This window comes from Phyllostomus hastatus, unplaced genomic scaffold (assembly GCF_019186645.2).
Source record: "Phyllostomus hastatus isolate PE091 unplaced genomic scaffold, TTU_PhHast_1.1 phas_contig_29, whole genome shotgun sequence".
NCBI classification, from domain to species: domain Eukaryota; kingdom Metazoa; phylum Chordata; class Mammalia; order Chiroptera; family Phyllostomidae; genus Phyllostomus; species Phyllostomus hastatus.
The window spans coordinates 1,179,636-1,197,751 of NW_025333835.1; the positions used below are offsets into that span (position 1 = coordinate 1,179,636).

The window sequence follows — 18,116 nt, forward strand, 5'->3', positions numbered from 1 at the left end:
CATGTATGGGGCAGGAAGTGTATGTGAAATCTTTGTACCTTCTGGTCAATTTTGAGTGAGCCTAAAACTGCTCTATAAGGGGAGGGGAGGGGAGGGGAGAAAAAGGAAAGAAGAAAGGGAAGGGAAGGGAAAGGAAAAGGAAAAAAGAAAAAGAGAAAAGAAAAGAGCAGCACTGTGTTAACTGGCCTCAGCCTCCTCACGCCTTTATTAGTTCTCTGAATTTAGGAAGGCAGATCTTTCTGCTCTTCCACAGGCACAAGCTGGTGGGTGAAAGCGAAGAAGACAAAAGAAAGGCAGGAAATGTTCTGTGCCCCAAGCTTGGTGCCTCTGTGCACTCGGGCGGCCTCAGACCCTGGGAGGCTTCTTAGGGTCCTTGTTCTTGGCTGGCATGAAGGCGTAGAGCTCCTCGATGAGCATCTCCATGCGGGCGGTGACTTCGGTCACAGTGTCGATGACCAGCTTCTGCTGCAGCTTCAGCTTGTTGTTCTCCCACAAGGCCTTGTTTTCCTCCTGGAACAGCCGGTGCTCCTCGCGCAGAGCGTGCAGGGCCCTGTTCTCCTCCTGCAGGAGCCGGTTCTCTTCACGCAGGGTCTGCAGGCTCTGGTTCTCCTCCCGCAGGGCCTGCAGCGCCCGGCTCATCTCCCTCAGCAGCTCCAGGGGCTGGCTGCCATCCACTATGCCAGGGCCCGGGCCCGGGCCCACCTGGCTCTCCTCCCGGGAGGGCCCAGCCAGGCTACTGACCATTTCGCGCAGGGCACGGAGAGTCTTGGAATCCTCCTGCGGGCTCGAAGGTCCCTTGGGCTCCTCGAACGCGGAGGGGAGGCCGGGGCCCGGATCCGTCAGAAGCCCTGAGCCACGGGGCTCCTCATGGGGTGAGGGGGCCGGGTTGCTTTCCTCCGCAGGACCCGTCTTCTCCTCGGCCGGGGCCCAGTAGGCCTTCCTCTGCTCCAGCAGCTGCTGCAGGGCCCGGTTCTCCTCCCGGAGGAGCTGGAGCGTGCTGCTCTCCTTGCTGCGGTGCCCGTGTGGGGCCGGGTCCTTCTTTACCACCTCCAAAGCCGTGCTGTCCTTGCGCAGCAGCGGCGACGAGGCCCTGCTGTCCTCCCGGCCCGGCGGGAGCTTTTGCTCCTCGCAGAAGACCTGCAAAATCTTATTCTCTTTCCGGAGGGTCTTGTTCTCCTCCCGCAGAGCGCGGTTCTCCTCCCGCAGGGACCGGTTCTCGTCCAGCAGCAGGTACTCCTTCGCCAGCCTCTTGTGGTGCAGCTTGTGGTGGAAAGAAGACGAGGGGGAGAAGTAGGGAGACTGCAGGCGGCAGTTCTCATTGACCCACCGCCCGTCCTGAAACACAAACATCTCGTCGCTGAGCTGTACTCGTGGAGGGTTGTAGTCTAGCTCTAGGTCCGCCTGGGAGGTGGGGCGCTCCATCGGATCCAAGGGCACCGAGGAGAAGCGATTCAGCGGGTACGAGTGCTGGCTGGCCACCCTGCGGCTCAGCCTGGGCAGGGCTGCCTGCCTGGCGCAGCGCGGGCTCGGGTACAGGTTGTGGAGCCTCAAGAAGGGCTCGGTTGTGCCCCGCTGTGGGAAAGAACGGGGGAAGCCCAGAGTTAGTGAAGGAGCTGGTACACCTGAGGCTGACTGACAAAGTAAGAGGCCAGGACGCCTCACAATAAACCCAGTCTGATAGTCTGCTCTGGCCTGGCCTCAGTAGGCACTTTTACACTTGGCCTGTTGGGGTCCTCACAAGGAAATGCAGTTGATCCTCATCATTCCCTGCAGTTATGTTCTATAAAATTGTGGAGAACACCGAATTAGTGAATACTGAACTATGGCTGCTAGGAGAAATACAAAATTAGGTGTCTGCCAGCCTCTGGTCACATTTTCATCAACCATCCAATACATAAGCGCAAACTGCACTGAAACTCATGCCTGAACAAAATTTATCTAACACAACTGTTTTCTCTGTAAAGCACATCATTGCCTTCTTGTGCTTAGAAAAATTAAGCAGCATTTCAGTACTATGCTTGAGGGTGATTTTAGACAGTGAAATCACCAACAAAAAAAAAATGTGAAAAACCTGTACTAAATAAACTGTGAAGTAAACATTGTTTTATGGTATGAAACAAGAAGGCTCCTCAGCTGAGATTGTTTGCATCAGGTCACTCAAGTGTTTCATCACTCTGTGCATGTCAGTGAATGATCATGGAAGAGTCATGAGTATTGATTTGGGGGTTACAAATTTTTGTGAAAAAAATTAGGGAAATTCACAAATACGGAATTCATCAGTAAGAACTATGATCTGTCACTGATGTGCATGTGAAACTGAAGCCTCTCTCTCACCCTCTCTGAGACTCAGATTTTTCACTAGCAACAAAGAAGGAGTCAAACTGCATGATCTTAAATTAGGCACTTTCTAATACTGAAAGTCAGTGAAATGTGCCTGGAAAATGGAAATAATAACATGTGCCCTGCTTAGTTCACAACACTGTGTGAGGATTGAATGACATAATGAATGTAAAAGTGATTTTAAAACTGTCAAGTGCCATAGAAATGTAAGGTATTGTTATCAAGAAAATTAGGCTTCAGTAATGGAAGAATTCTGAGATGTATTCAGAACGTGGTGAACAGGTGGCAGAGGCAACAACTACAGAAATAAATTTAAATAAGATAAGATCATGATAGCAACTTCTGAATATACCAAAAGAATTTTATCCAAGCAATGTTCTCCAAATATAAATTCCTTATTTCTGAGGTTATTTTCACAATTTTACAGATAGAGAAGATAGAAAACAAATTAGGTTACATACTATATACTACATATATATAATGTATATATGTATATATGTATATATCTCTAAACATATACTATATAAGTGTGTGTATAGAGAGATGCATAATTTGCACAGTATATAAAGTTGGTTTGAATTTTTTAAGACCCAAAGAGCTAGATAAGTAGAAGACACAGTTCTATGCCATTAACTTTGCAATAAGCACATGCCATTACCTTTTTGTAAGGATGTGCTTAATCTTCCAGATAGCAAGGGTGTAGGAGTATTCTGTAATGAGAACCTTATTTGCTTTAAATAAATCCAGCCTCTACAGTTTTTATATTTCTCAATTAGGAAAACACATTAGCTCTTGTAGCTGAACCTATGATCAGAATGAACTTCATTGTGGATAGTCCACACTATATCCTTGTAAATTGAAGGTTTCTTGATCTGAATTTCTGGGAAGATTAGCCAAGATCAATAGGTAATAAAACTGGAGAGGTTCTCTCCATCCTCAAATTAGAACTAATGACGGCCTCCATCTCAGCAACATCTTACCTTGGATGATATTATTGTGGAAAATGTGGTTTTAGTCAATGGTGTGTATCCAGATCTTGTGAAGGAATGGGGAGACAGAAATATTGAGCCTCAATTTTGTGCTAGGCCTGAAGCTGAGCATTCCACCTACCAAATTACCCCACAACCCTGAATTAATAAGGTGTTATTATTATTCCTATTTTATAGATGGAGAAACTGAGACTCAAGGAAGTTAAATAACCAGTATCAGTTTAATTACTAAGTCACAAACCCAGTTCTGGCTCCTTGAACTTATATGTATAAAGTGAACACATGAGAGATCACCATGAATTTATCAAAGGATTGGCAGTATTTTGGGGGATCAAGATACTTTTTCCTTAACTTTTTTATTATGGAAATTTTCAAACATCTATAAAAAGAGAAAGAATAATAATTACTAGATGGGTACATTTTTTCATGTAACCATCACCTAACTTCAGCAATTATCAAATTAAAGCCACAGTTGTTTCACATATACCATCACCCAATTCCACAGCACTCCCTTGTCACTGGGTTATTTTAAAACAAAGTGTAGATTTCCAGTCAAGATGGCAGCATACAGTACTCACCTCCCCCTGAAACCACATCAAAATTACAACTAAACTACAGAACAACCATCATTCAGAACCACCTGAAGTCTGACTGAATGAGAGTCCTATAACTAAGGAATGAAAGAAGAAACCACACCAATACTGGTAGGAATGCAGACATGGAACCAGCTAGTCCCATGCCCAAGTGTGGTGTGTAAAAATCAGGAGGGATATCTCAGCAATGGAGGTCCTCCATGAGGAGTGAGGGGTACCTGCCTCACACCAGGCCCCCAAGCCTAGGGTTCTATAGCCAGGAAGAGAAGTGCCCTTAACTTCTGGCTGTAAAAACCAGCAGGGATTGAAGCTGGGGAGATAGAGGACCTCTGGAGTCCCAAACAATTCTTCTTAAAGAGCCCACACACATACTTACTCAGACTCATCCTTTAAGCTCCAGTGCTGGGGCAGCAGCTTGAAAAGTACCAGAGCACTTCAGGTCAAGATGGAGGTATAGGTAGAGATGCTTTGCTTCCTTGTACAACCAAAAGGACAACTACCAATTTAAAAACCAAAAGCAACCAAAACTGCCAGAAAATTGAACTGTATGGAAAATTGACAACCAAGATGTTAAAGAAGAAACATTCATCCAGACTGGAGGGAGGAGCAGAGTCAGGCAGCCAGGGTGAAGAGGGTGCATGGCAAGGTGACAGACAGGGCCAGGCAGCAGCTGGTGGACCGGGAGGGTCGAACATTCATGTGTCGCTAAGCCAGGAGGAACAACTGGGGAGTGAGACAGACAACACAACCCAAGGTTCCAGCATGGGAAAAGAAAGCCTCAAAACCTCTAGCTGGAAAAACCTATGGGAGTTGCAGTGGCAGGAGAAACTCCCAGCCTCATAGGACAGTTTGTTGAAGAGACCCATAGGGTCCCAGAATGTACACAAGCCCACCCACTAGGGAATCAACACCAAAAGGGCCCAATTTGCTTGCAGGTAGCAGTAGAAGTGACTTACTGTGGGGGGAGAGCTGAACAAGCAGCATTGTTCCCTCTCTGACCCCTCCACCACATATAGTGCCACAACGTAGCAAAGTGGGTTGCCCTGCCCTGGTGAATACCTAAGGCTCTGCGCCTTACAATGTAACAGGAATGCCTAGACAAGGAAATATGGCCCAATATGGATCAAAACTCCAGAAAAAAAGAACTAAGTGATGAGGACACAGCCAACCTATCAGATGCAGAGTTCAACACACTGGAAACAAGGATGTTCACAGAAATTATTGAGTACAGATGCAAAATAGAGGTAAAGGCTATAAAAAGGGAAATAAAGAAAAATATACAGGGAACCAACAGTGAAGGGAAGAAAATGGGACTCAAATCAATGATTTGGAGCAGAAGGAAGAAATAAATACTCAACCAGAATAGAATGAAGAAACAAGAATTCAAAAAAAAAATGAAGAAAGGCTTAGGAACCTCTGGAACAACTTTAAATATTCCAATATCTGAATCATAGGGGTGCCAGAAGGAGGAGAAGAAGAGCAAGAAATTGAAAATTTATTTGAAAAAAATATGAAAGAGAACTTTCCCAATCTTATGAAGGAAAAAGACTTCCAGAAAGTCCAGGAAGCTCAGAGAGTCCCAAAGAAGTTGGACTCAAGGAAGCATACACCAAGGCACCTCATAATTACATTACCCAAGATTAAAGATAAGGAGAGAATCTTAAAAGCAGCAAGAGAAAAGGAGACAGTTACCTACAAGGGAGTGCCCATAAGATGTCAGCTGATTTCTCAAAAGAAACCTTGCAGGCAAGAAGGGGCTGGAAAGACGCATTCAAAGTCATGAAAGACAAAGGCCTACATCCAAGATTATTCTATCCAGCAAAGCTTTCATTTAGAATGGAAGGGCAGATAAAGTGCTTCCCAAATAAGGTCAAGTTAAGGGTGTTCATCATCACCAAGCCCTTATTATATGAAATGTTAAAGGGACTGATCTGAGAAAAAGAGGATCACCCCTATGAACAGTAAAATGATAACAAATTCACAACTATCAACAACTGAACCTAAAAACAAAAACAAAGTAAGCAAACAACAAGAACAAGAACAGAATCACAGAAGTGGAGATCACATTGAGGGTTATCAGCAGGGATGGAGAGAGGGGAGAAGGGGAGGAAGGTACAGGGAATAAGCATAATTGGTAGATACAAAATATACAGGGAGGGTGGGGGTGGTTAAAACATTGTAGGAAATGTAGAAGCCAAAATACTTATATGTATAACCCTTGGACATAAACTAAGGTGCTGGGGAATACTGGTGGGAGGGGAGGTGCAGAGCAAGGGGTATAAAGGCAAGCAAAAATGGGACAACTATAATAGCATAACCAATAAAATATGCTTTTAAAAAAGAAAGGTACCAGAGACATATGTGGATGAGCCTAATTATCCAGCATCAGGGTGAGATTTGAGGGGAAGCAGCTTTTTCCAAAACAGAAGTGCTGGCAAAGGCCATTGTTCCTTTGATGAGCCCTCCCCCACATAGCTGGCAGACAGGCACCATATCTGAGTCACCATAAATCTGGCTCATACTGTTGGCCCAACACTGGTGATTCTCTGAGGCCCTGACCCACCCAAATTTCAGGTCCACCCAAGCCATTTCCTGTGGCTTTTCTATACAAATGACCTGTCTTGGCTCATGCCTCAGATTTTCCTAAAATCTCTCAAATAAGCAGCATCTGGCCTCAACATGCCCTATACCTCTTACTAAGAGGCCCCAGGCTTGGCATGAGCAGCAGTCAGCCTCAGTTCACAGCTTTTCTGCACCTGGGCACCTCCAAGCTCAGCACAAGTAGCAGCCATCTGCAGCTCGCTTGGTAGCTCATGCTGGATGGCCAAGGGCAGAACACAAGTGGCAGTTGACTTTGGCTCTGCACCTCCTCCTGGGAGGTGCAGAGCCAGTGCATCCAGTGGACAGCTTCAGACCATATCAAAGCATAACCACCCAATGACCTCCATAAGCAACACACTCAAGGGGTGGATTCAGCAGGCACTAGAGCCCCACTGAAACTTTGCAAGCCTGCTCTTTGGGGTGGGTCCCTGAACAGCTTATCCTCCAAGATGGTCAGAAGTCAGTGGCAGTAGCCAGTCCTTGTTGCCAATCAGCCTGGGGGTAAATCCCTCCCACTGAGGAGCCAATAGCAATCAAGTTTTAACCACAGGAGAGGGTATACAGAGCCCACACAGGGGGCACATCTCAAGAGCCTAGCTTGCGTAATCAGGGAAGCAGTTTCACTGGACCCTACACCCACTACATTGAGCCACTCAACCAAGCCTGGAAGACACAGTAGCTCTACCTAATACATAGAAACAAACATAAGGAGGCGGCCAAAATGAGGAGACAAAGAAGGAGACATAAGTCCCAAATGAAGGAACAGAACATAACTCCAGAAACAGAACTAAACAAAATGGAGACAAGCAATCTGCTAGATGCAGAGTTCAAAACACTGGTTATGAAAATGCGCAGTGAACTTATTGAGAACATCAACAGCATAAAAAAGATCCAGTCAGAAATGAAGGATACAATGGAATGAAAACTACATTACATGGAATCAACAGTAGAGTAAATAAAGCCAAGAATCAAATCAGCAACTTGGAATATAAGGAAGCAAAAAACACCCAGTTAGAACAGCAAAGAGGAAAAAGAATCCAAAAATATGAGGATGGTTTAAGGAGCTTTGGGGACAACTATAAGCATACCAACATTTATATCATGGGGGTACAAGAGGGAGATGACAGAGAGCAAGCAATTGGAAACCTGTTTGAAAAGGTAATGACAAAACATCCCTAACTGGTTGAAGGAAATATACATATAAGTCCAAGAAGCAAAGAGAGTCTCAAACAAGATAAACCTAAGTAGGCCCAAACCAAGACATATTGTAATTAAAATACCAAAGGTTAAAGACAGAGAGAATCTTAAAGGCAGCAAGAAAAAAAGCAGCTAGCTACTTACAAGGTAGCTCCCATAAAACTGTTAGCTGATTTCTCAAAAGAAACTTTGCAAGCCAGAAGGGTTAGGCAAGAACAATTCAAAGTGATGAAAAGTAAGAAGCTACAACCAAGATTACTGTACCCAGCAAAGCTTACATTTAGAATCAAAGGACAGATAACGAGTTTCTTTGATGTGAAAAAGCCAAAGGAGTTCATCACCATCAAGCCAGTATTATATGAACTGTTAAGTAAAGGGTTTTCTTTGAGAAGAAGAAGAGTAAAAATGAATGACAAATACACATTTATCAACAATTGAATCTAAAAAAAATAAATGAACAAGCAGAACAGAAACAGACTCATAGATACAGAGAACATTTTGATGGTTGTCAGATGAAAGGGGTTGGGTAGATGAGTAAAAAATGTGAAGGGATTAAGAAGTACAGATTGGTTGTTACAGAATAGTCATGGGTATGTAAAGTACAGTATAGGGAATACAGTCAGTAACATTCTTATTTTATCCATTAATACATCAATGTGTATCTTTTAAACAAAACCACAATACCATTATCATCCTGTTAATTTTTGTGGCTTTTTTTTACTGTATTCTTTCCATTACCATTTAGTCCTCTTATATACCTCACCCTCCTGTAATCATCACACTGTTGTCCATGTCCATAAGTCCTTTTGCCTTTTTTCTCAATCACCCCATCCCCTAATCCTACCCCTCTCCCCACTTAACTGTCATCCTGGTCTCTATCTGTGAGTCTGTCTCTATTTTGCTTATTAGTTCAGTTTGTTCATTATGTTCCACATATGAGTGAAATCATACGGTATTTGTCTTTCTCTGACTGGCTTAATTCATCCTTTTAAAATTTAACAATGATCTCTTAACAACAAATATCAAGTCAGTGTTCAGATTTCCCCGATTGTCTCATTTCTTTTTTAGGATTGTTTGGTTTCAATCAGAGGAATACTCTTCTTCATCCAACTAAACATCCAAAGAGGAATCTATAATGCTTTATAACTGTTTAGAGAATCCTTGGTGACCTTTAAATCATCCTCTTCAGCTGCTGTTACACTATATTCACAATCTGAACTGGGTACTCAATGGATTTTTTACTCTCCCCTCAACAAATGCACTAAATAGCCCTAGCTGGTGTGGCTCAGTGGATTGAGCACTGGCCTGCAAACCAAAGGGTCGCTGGTTCAACTCCCAGTCAGGGTGCATGCCTGGGTTGCAACCAGATCTCTGGTGGGGGATGTCCAATAAGCAACCACACATTGATGTTTCTCTCCCTTTCTTTCTCTCTCCCTTACCCTCTCTCTAAAAATAAATAAATAAAATCTTTTAAAAAAGAAATTACTGTTACTTAAAAAAAAGAAATGCACTAAACAAAAACTTAACATGTAATGGTAGATCCCTAGTTATGGACAATCTGGCTGTCTGGTCCTTGTCCTTATGCATGCCATCAGGTAACCTTGGTCACATCCTCTCATCTTCTGAACTTGTTTTCCACTTGTGTATAATGAAGGGTCAGCAACATTATCTCTAAATGCCCTCTTAATTTAACTTTCTCTGGTTCCATCGATCTATATTTGTAAGTGGGTACAACTATGCCCCTAGCAGACCTCTTTTACCAACCTAGTTGACATCTTGTCTCCTTCCTTAAATGGTCAACACCTCCCAAGAAGATCCTTTTGCATTTTCTGTTTCATGCCTACCACTCCTGATCCAGAAAATGTCAATGGGCTAATAGGTTCCTTTACTTCCTTACCCAGGAAACCAAATCCTTCCCTTAAAACTGAGTCCTTCTATCTTTCCTCCTATCTCCAGACAGGATGAAGAAAGAGGTCAGATTCAGTATTGACTCATGGCCTAGTTTCTTAGAACACAGAAACCACTTTAGCCTCATTTATCCAATGTAAAGCTAAAGTAAAGTGTACCTTTTCTGTTTCTGAAAGTGAGAAGATTTAAGGAAAAATATGTCAAGAGTCCTGATTGAACATTAGGCATTTCAGATATACCAAGAATCCTGATTGAACTTTAGGAAAATATTATGCCAAGACAAATTCTTTCTTTCCTGTGGCATTTCCCCAACTGTAATCAGACCAGCTGGACTTAGTGCTCAAGTGAAAGTTTTTTCCTAGCCTTGTGAAAATGCCTTGCCCTTATCTAGTCCTACTCTGAAAGTTCTTGTACCAATTCTTCCTCCGCATTCATGTTAATGAATCAACTAACATTAATTTAGCATCTGGTCTCAGATCCTGCCCTCAGGGAACTTCAAGTCAATTTGAAAAGTCATTTATTAAGGGTGGGGCCTGACCTTATTGTGTGCATGTGCAGCTTGGTATGTGGCTGTTCCTGGTCTCTAGCAGACCTGAGAGGCAGCTCTCCTGTCCCTGCCCTGGACCCTCCTGCATTGCAGACCCCTCCCCCAAGACAGGGGGCCCTAGACCCCAGGGCACAGAAGTAGCCAACTTCCAAGTCTGGTGGGCCAGCAAGAATTCTCTGCACATTGACATTCAGAAGCTGAAGGAGAAGAGAAACATGCTGGACAGGGAGATTTCCCAATTAATATCTGAAGACTACAGAGTGGATGAACTGGAGGACCACATCTCCCAGCTCCATGAATACGATGACATCAAGGGTATAAGCCAGATGCTGATGGGAAAACTGGCCATGATCTGAGGTATTACCATCAGATTTGCATCCAGGATTTGGCCTGGATGTGAGTGACTGAGCAGAGGTTCACAGCCCCTTGTCCATGGCCCACTGGGACAACCGATGTGGATGTGAGATCAGCTGTGAAAGCCCAAGAAGTACACCCACAGGCTTTCCAACATGGCAGTGATAGAAGCCCTTTTCTAGAGAACCCATGCTCAGTCAGGAGAGGAAGGTGTGTTCCCAGCTCCAAGACTCCCAAAATGTCCCAGTGATACCTGTGTATGTGTATGTGTTCTATTTGTAAATAAACATGTGAACAATAAAGATAAGAAAGAATATTCAGTTATTAGTAATGATTACTTCTTGGTGCCAATGAAAGAGGTCAAAGTACCACAAGTATTATGTAGGCAGTAAGGTATGGGGATCTGGGGGCTGGACATTATAAAACCTGGAGAGTCCTGGCATTGCCTGTATGAGTGTATAACCTTTTAAGATCACTTAATTTCTGTGCTTACATTTCCATATATAGACTGTGTGAATACTAGCATGATTCAGAGCCACCCCATATGTTTGTGCAGGTTGTACAATGACAAATTTTAGAGGGTGATATTTACAACTGTTGTTGCAGTGCACAATCTGTACAACCATCCATAGCAACCTTACTAACATCTGCCCTATTTCACAGTTTGTTGTAGAGTTAAAAAGAAGTAAAATAAAATGTGATATTTCCTTTGTTTATAAAGAGCTACGGATGTACTTTGATATGGAAGAGAAGTTGCTTAGCATTCCCTTAGAGAAAAACTTATAGAACAAGAAAAAGGAAATAACATTACTGAATGACTATTATGTAACAATATGCTAATCGATTTATTCATATATATTGTCTTACCAAAAAGAGCCACAATGGTTCTACATCAGATCACCTAGCCATCAAGGGGCAAAGCCAGAGTTTAAACCCAGGATATCTGACTCCAAATTGCATGCTCATCCTAGCTCTTCACAATGCCCAGATGCTTTATTTTGCATCTGTTAATATTACTTTGCAGTGCTTCTCTTATGTTCTGTCTCACCTTCTCCCCAGATGAATAAATTGCAATTCTATAAGACAGTAACCTGTCCCTCATTTTTTGACATCCCTAGTTCTAGAAATTAGAACAGCACATTTTATATACAGCAAAAGTGTAACAAGTCCTTGTTGATGAACTAATCAACCAAAATACACTAAAAGGTAAGGAGGAGCTATTAGGTTGAAATATGTGAAACTGTTAACATTGTACCATTTTTAGACTATAAAAGTGATTATTTTGTTTGTTTTAATATACTTAGTGTATTTAATAAAGCTATGTCCTCATTTCAGTTTATATATTTAAACTGCAGAGCTGTTGCTGCATGACATAAATGCTACAACAGTGGGGGTCTGCTCATGTGAATTTCACAAAACTGTGGGTTCATCTGTGTAGTCCTTAAAAGCAGCTGCCCCTGCCTACAAATGCCTCATGTGTGCTGGTTGTCCATATCACCATCTTGAACCCATAGTCTAATGAGTGTAGAGGCCTCAAATTGTCAGTAACTCAAATTTTGGGTTCAAAAGTCCCATATCTTTGAGTGCTCTTCAAAAAGTCACTTTGCTCCTCTGAATGTCACCTCTAAAATGAACTTAAATGTAGCTGCCCTGACTACTTCCTGAGATGGTGGTGAGGCACCAAGGAAGTGGTAGGCAAGCTGTCATAAAGACCAGATGGCCAGATGGTTCTACTGGTAAGGCTTAAACAAGTTTCCTGACCTATAGCAAATGATGAATATATTTCTTTACAAAAGGCCTTTCCAAAAAGTGAGCATCTGAGCTAAGTAAGTACATGAGGTACAAAATCCCAGGCCTCCTTAGCCTATGTTTGAAGCCAGAGCCTGCTCAGTAGGTCACCTTGACCAGTGTTTTTACTGTGTTGGATTCATGAACAAAACTAATCCGTCCTTGATGTCTTCAAGCCCTAACAAGAGATATGGGCTGCCCTGACAAATGTGGCTCAGTTGATTGTGTGTTGTCCCACAAATCAAAAGGTCACCGGTTCAATTTCCTGTCAAGGCACATGCCTGAGTTGCAGGTTTGGTCCCTGGTCAGGGAGTGTACAAGAGGCAACTAATTGATGTTTCCCTCGCACACTGACATTTCTCTCCCTTCTTTTTCCCCTCTTTTCCCTCTCTAAAAATAAATACATAAAATCTTTTTTTAAAGAGAGAGATGGGCTAACAAAGACCCTGGAACACCCCTGAAAGTTCTGCTAAGCCTGGGAACAGAGTCAAAGCCTATGGCAGCACAGTGCAAGCCTCCAGAGAAACATGGCTCAAGTTTCCCATGAAGAAAAGATTGTCTCCTCCCTGGTCTATGGGAAATGCTCTCACATATGGACATATCTAGTAGAAAGGAGAGGAAAATGTTGGCTTCTTCATGTAAAAATGGGATATGAGGGTGGATACAAGAGAAATACAACTGGCTATGAGGTTCATTATACCTTCCCATCAGGACTTATTTGGAAGTGGCTAAGAGACTCTGCCCTCAGGTGAATACACTCACAGTTGTGACCTAAGATGTATTAATTCCAGGGATTCAGGAAGAGCCCCCTAGGCACAAACATATCCATCACAGATGCCTGAATGTCATCTATGAGTGGATGTTCTTCCTTAGTACCAGGCCTGGCCCTCTCCCTATCATCTCCTTAAACACAAGTGGTCCTGAAAGAAAAATGCTTGAAATCACCAGTGACTGGGTGCCTTTGTCAGATCACGAACTTCATAATGAGTAGAGAACATGGAGGAAAATTGGCCAATGGTGGGGGGTGGCAAAGGGCAAAGGAGAGGTGATAAGACCAAAGTCTCTTACTGATGCTACAGAATTTCTAAGGAACAGAACTCTCAGACTGGGACCTTCTGGAATGGAGTTCCTGGGGTTAATGGCTTCCCATCAAATGGGTTTGGGGACAGGACTGGACAGTGACTAACCAGGCTTAGCTTACACTCTAAAGTTCTCTTCACTCCTAGAAAAGTGTGGCTACCACAGACCAGAAGGTATTTCCAAAGCCTGGTAGATTCCGAGAGTGTTGACCAAGGTTTTAAACACATACTTTGCCAACAGTACTGAGGGTTACAGTCAAAGAACACTCAGCCACCTGAGGTTCTTTTCAGGCATGAGAATCTGAGGTACCCAGAATACTGGAAGGAAGAGCCAGATACACTACTAATTTTTCAGATGAGATGACAAAGTTGAAGTTCATTATCACATTTTTGTATTAACTCAGCACCCTATAGTCTGATAAAGTCAGTGTGGGTTTTAATGTGAACAGGTAAGAGGATAATTCACAGGTGAATGTGACTGATTTTGATAGAATTATAACATTACCAGGAAAGAGAATAAATATGTCATCATGTTATGGTAGTTTCAGCTAATCGTTTAACATGGAATCTCATGAAATCTTCCTTCTAACAGTCAATTCAGAGATACGGGTATTGTCAGCAATACCCCAAACTTCTGCAAAACATGCTCAAACAAATGGGGTTGAGAAAAGGCAACTGGCTGGGGGTTAGAATGAAGGGGGCCTGTTGGGTGCTTTCTGATCTGGTATAGATCATTAATGATCTAGCAGTAAACAACACCTTCATGTAACTCACAGATAGTGCTCAATTGGGGAAATGTGAATGCCTATGAAAACTGAATCACTATGCATGTTATGCACAAAAGGAATAAGGTCAGCTAGCTTGGGCAGGAAGTGACTGGCTTGATGGCTTCCAAGTTAATATGCTAGAAAGAAATAGATCAGAAAACACAAATATTTAATGTGAGAAAGAAAAACTGGAATCAATAAGACCTGAAAAGACCTCAGGGTGATAACAGATAGTGAATCATAAGCATTTGGAATGTAATTGAGACACCCAAACACCCAGCATGATTGGGATCTGGAGGGCCAGAGGCACTTTCTGGGGACAGAGCTGCTGATGTAATTCCCTTTTAAAATGAATGGACTCAGCTCCAGAATGAAGCAGCATGGGGCAAATAAATACAGGGAGCTCCTGGCAAACAGTAAGATGTGGGAAGAAGAGGTGGGATCTCCTAATAGCAAGAGAAGAAGCAGAGGGCTAAAACATGACCTTGTCCAGCCAGGTGGCATATACCCAGCAGAGAGATTGGGTGTAGCAAAGAGGGTGGGTTTTGACTTGGGTTCAAGCTCCCAACTCCAGTTCTGCTATTTATTACTAGTATGGTTCATGGGGTTCCCAGTTCCCATACCTATGCAACCTCTGCCTCACCCTTGCATGGCCCAGTGACCAACATCTGATTAAATCAATGCTTAGTTGATTGTTCTCTCCCCTTGTGAACCACATCAATGCCCCCCCACCAAACCACCATCTCATTGGAGTAGGTCCAATAAGTTCTTTGGTCCCTCGCACAGCCCTGCTGGTGGCACATTTCAGATAATCTAAACTTATAAACGCCCACATTCCCCTAGTGCACCATCCTAGAGCATCCTGGCAGGTGTCTGAAACCTGGTGCAAAACTTGTGCATAGCAAATGTACCAATGAGGCCACATTTGCCCATGAGGGGTACACATGCCCAGGCATCAAGTATCCTCTCACCCATGCACTCCATGCCCTCCCAGACCCCCACAGCAGCATTGGATCCTGCAGCACAGGAAGTGGATGGCTCGAGCATTTTTTTATTTTTAATCCTCACTGAGGACATGCTTATTGACTTTAGAGACAAGGGAAGGGAGGGAGAGAGAGGAAGAGAAACATCAATGCAAGAGAAGCATCAATTAGTTGCCTGTCATATGCACCCTAACCGGGACTAAACCCACAACCTTTCAGTTTACAGGACAACACTACAACCAACTGAGCCACACCAGCCAGGGCACTTGAGCCTTTTTTAACCACTCTCCAGTTCTTTTCCCCTGCCTCTCCTTCTTAATGCTGAGTTATTTCTGGGAGGTAGGCAGGGAGAGTTATGCTAGATTTAAGACTTCTCTATCACTCTATCACATAATCACTATTTCACTACTATTTCTGGGCCCCCTTCCCCAACCCCATCATTAGGTTGGCACCCTCCACCTGTCCCTTGGCAAAACAAACATTGATTTATCTGAGCTGTGAACAAATCAAAGGAGCAACACCTGCCATCACGAGGGTAGCAGCCAACAGAGTGACACATGTATTTCAGGTAGAAAGAATCAGACCTAAATCTAGGTTCCTACAGCTGTAGGAACCCTGTGAGAAGCCATCTTGTCTAACAATTCAGAGAAAGTTAGCTGGTATTCTAAGCTTCATGAGCTGAAACAGAGAAGCAGCTGTTCATCACAAAGTTATAGAAAAATGTGAAAACAAATAGCCAGAATATGTTTTTTGTCCTATAGTTTTTCCTCCTGCTGAACATATTTACCTAGATTGTTACAATTACCTCCACCTATAGAAGGAATGCTGAAGGTTTTCTTTCTAATGGTGTTCTTCTGAAAATCCTTAAGGTAGAGAGAGCTTTCCTAGAGCCCTCTCTTTATGAAAGCTGACTTCCCACAGGGAAGTGATCAGTACTGTCCCTAACACATCCCTGGACAGAGCTTTCAGATAGTTACCTCTGCATTGGACTCCTCCACTCTACATTTCAGCCCCTCTGGTGGCACCGCCATGGTCTTCCAACAGGGCCTTAGGTGACTCTGGAGAAGTAAGGTCACCCCCTTTGTGACATAGCAGCAGTAGAAACAATCCAATCAGGAGAACCCCATCAAGAAAGTGGCTGCTAAGCAGAAGGAGACCTGAGAATTTCTAGCCTGTCAATACTTCCTCCTTTCATTGGCCTCTGTTCTGATCCCTGTGCCCACCCTCTTATCCTGTCATTGGTATATAGGAGGTCTTAATTCCCTTGACATCTCCAAATGACCCTGTAACCCTTGATATAACATACTGGTTTTCTTCTCATGGATTCAGTTACATACATTTGATTCCAAGCCCCAGTTCTAATTTTCCTCCAGAAATTCAGAGTGGTTGAACATTAAGAAGTACCAAAAGACATAATATTGAGAAGATTGGCTTATTTCAGTGTCATGTGTTAGAGCTGGAAGGTCTTACAGATCACCTAACCCTCTCTCTTCATTTGAGGGATGAGGGACCCAAGATCCACAGTCACTAAGTGGTCTCACCCATGCACACAGCTGGTTGGAAGCTGACCTGCAATTAAAATCAAGGTCTTAAATACTCTGTCCATTCTATAACATCTTGCTACAGTTTGAAAGAGGAGGATTTTTCTGGCTAAAATTGGTACTTTAAATTCTTCTGTGATTATCCATACCTGAGGTAGAACCACATTGATTGGAATCTCTAGGCTATCAGATCTGGCATCTCCTTTCCTTGTAAAATGTGGCCTCGAGTGCTGTGGAAAAGAGAAAATAACATGTCTGCTTCCCAGTCCACTGGATCTCAATTACCCACCTGTAAAACAGAGGACTTTCTATTCACTTATCTCCTCTTGTAAGTTATGGACATTATGAAAAACTGAGTTTGCCTGGCTAGCGTAGCTCAGTGGATTGAGCACGGGCTGCAAACCAAAGTGTCACAGGTTCGATTCCCAGTCAGGGTACATGCCTGGGTTGCAGACCATGACCCCCAGCAACCGCACATTGATGTTTCTCTCTCTCTGTCTTTCTCCCTCCCTTCCCTCTCTGAAAATAAATAAATAAAATCTTTAAAAAAAAACTATCTTAAAAAAAAAAAAAGAAAAACTGAGTTTGAAAGAATGTGAAGATAATACCTGATAAGGGACTTTATCAAAATCTGAACAAAAATTAAGATAGGTATTGTAGTTGGTGTCAAAGCCTTCCAAAAGCCTTTTCTAAGATTGTATTTTTTATCTCAAGTAAAAAGTCATACCAATGTTAGGTGCCAGGTATATGTCCTATGTAGAATTTGGTCACCAAAACACTCAGAACATTCCAGAGGTGACATCACAAAACAATATAGTGTTTTTCAGGGCTCATGGTCTCTCAAACAACATAGTGCTTTTCAGGGCTCATGGTCTCTCTCTCTCTGAACATCTCAGGCAGGAATGAGGCACTGGCAGTCAGGAAATCTCACCCTGGTGTGTCCACATAGCTGGTCATGGTCCATGTGACACACAATAGTCCAAACACTAGCCCCCTGTTTGGTCATTCTGGCTGCCATTCACATCTCTCCTGTTAGGCTGGGCTGAATCCCTATCCTTTCTCCAGAGGTGGCATCTTCTGATTGGATCACTCAAGAAGAAAGAAACCCAAAATGAACTCTTTTCAGATCAAGAGAAGGAATGCAGTATGAGATGTTTTCTGACACCAACCAGTTCTCCCAATTCTCTGACACCAGCTGGACATCCTGAAATTCAGTTCAATTCTAAAACAATCTACTAGAGTTGGAATTGGGCCCAAAGTTAAAGGGCTCATTCCCACAAGACTGCAATGATTCAGACACCAGTCATATATCTGGGTCACCAATCTTTCTGACTAATTGTTATATCAAGAATTCCTATAAATCCCTCCTCAAATTTGATAATTTGATAAAATTGTTCACAGGACTAAAAAAACTTACTTACAATTACAG

The 18,116-nt window shown here is 43.0% G+C and overlaps 1 protein-coding gene across 2 annotated transcripts; it reads right to left on the minus strand.

The window, feature by feature from the left end:
- Positions 1-345: 345 nt before the first annotated feature.
- CBY2 (chibby family member 2) lies at positions 346-17,489 on the minus strand. 2 transcript variants are annotated; one of them, XM_045839286.1, is made up of 3 exons: positions 17,415-17,489; positions 16,837-16,917; positions 346-1,572 (listed from the first exon to the last, which is right to left on the minus strand). In XM_045839286.1, the coding sequence occupies exons 1-3, from the start codon at positions 17,487-17,489 to the stop codon at positions 346-348; spliced, it is 1,383 nt and encodes a 460-aa protein (XP_045695242.1). The 2 variants fall into 2 exon arrangements, with proteins under 2 accessions (XP_045695242.1, XP_045695243.1); XM_045839287.1 differs by lacking the exon at positions 16,837-16,917.
- Between the last annotated feature and the right edge of the window lie 627 nt (positions 17,490-18,116).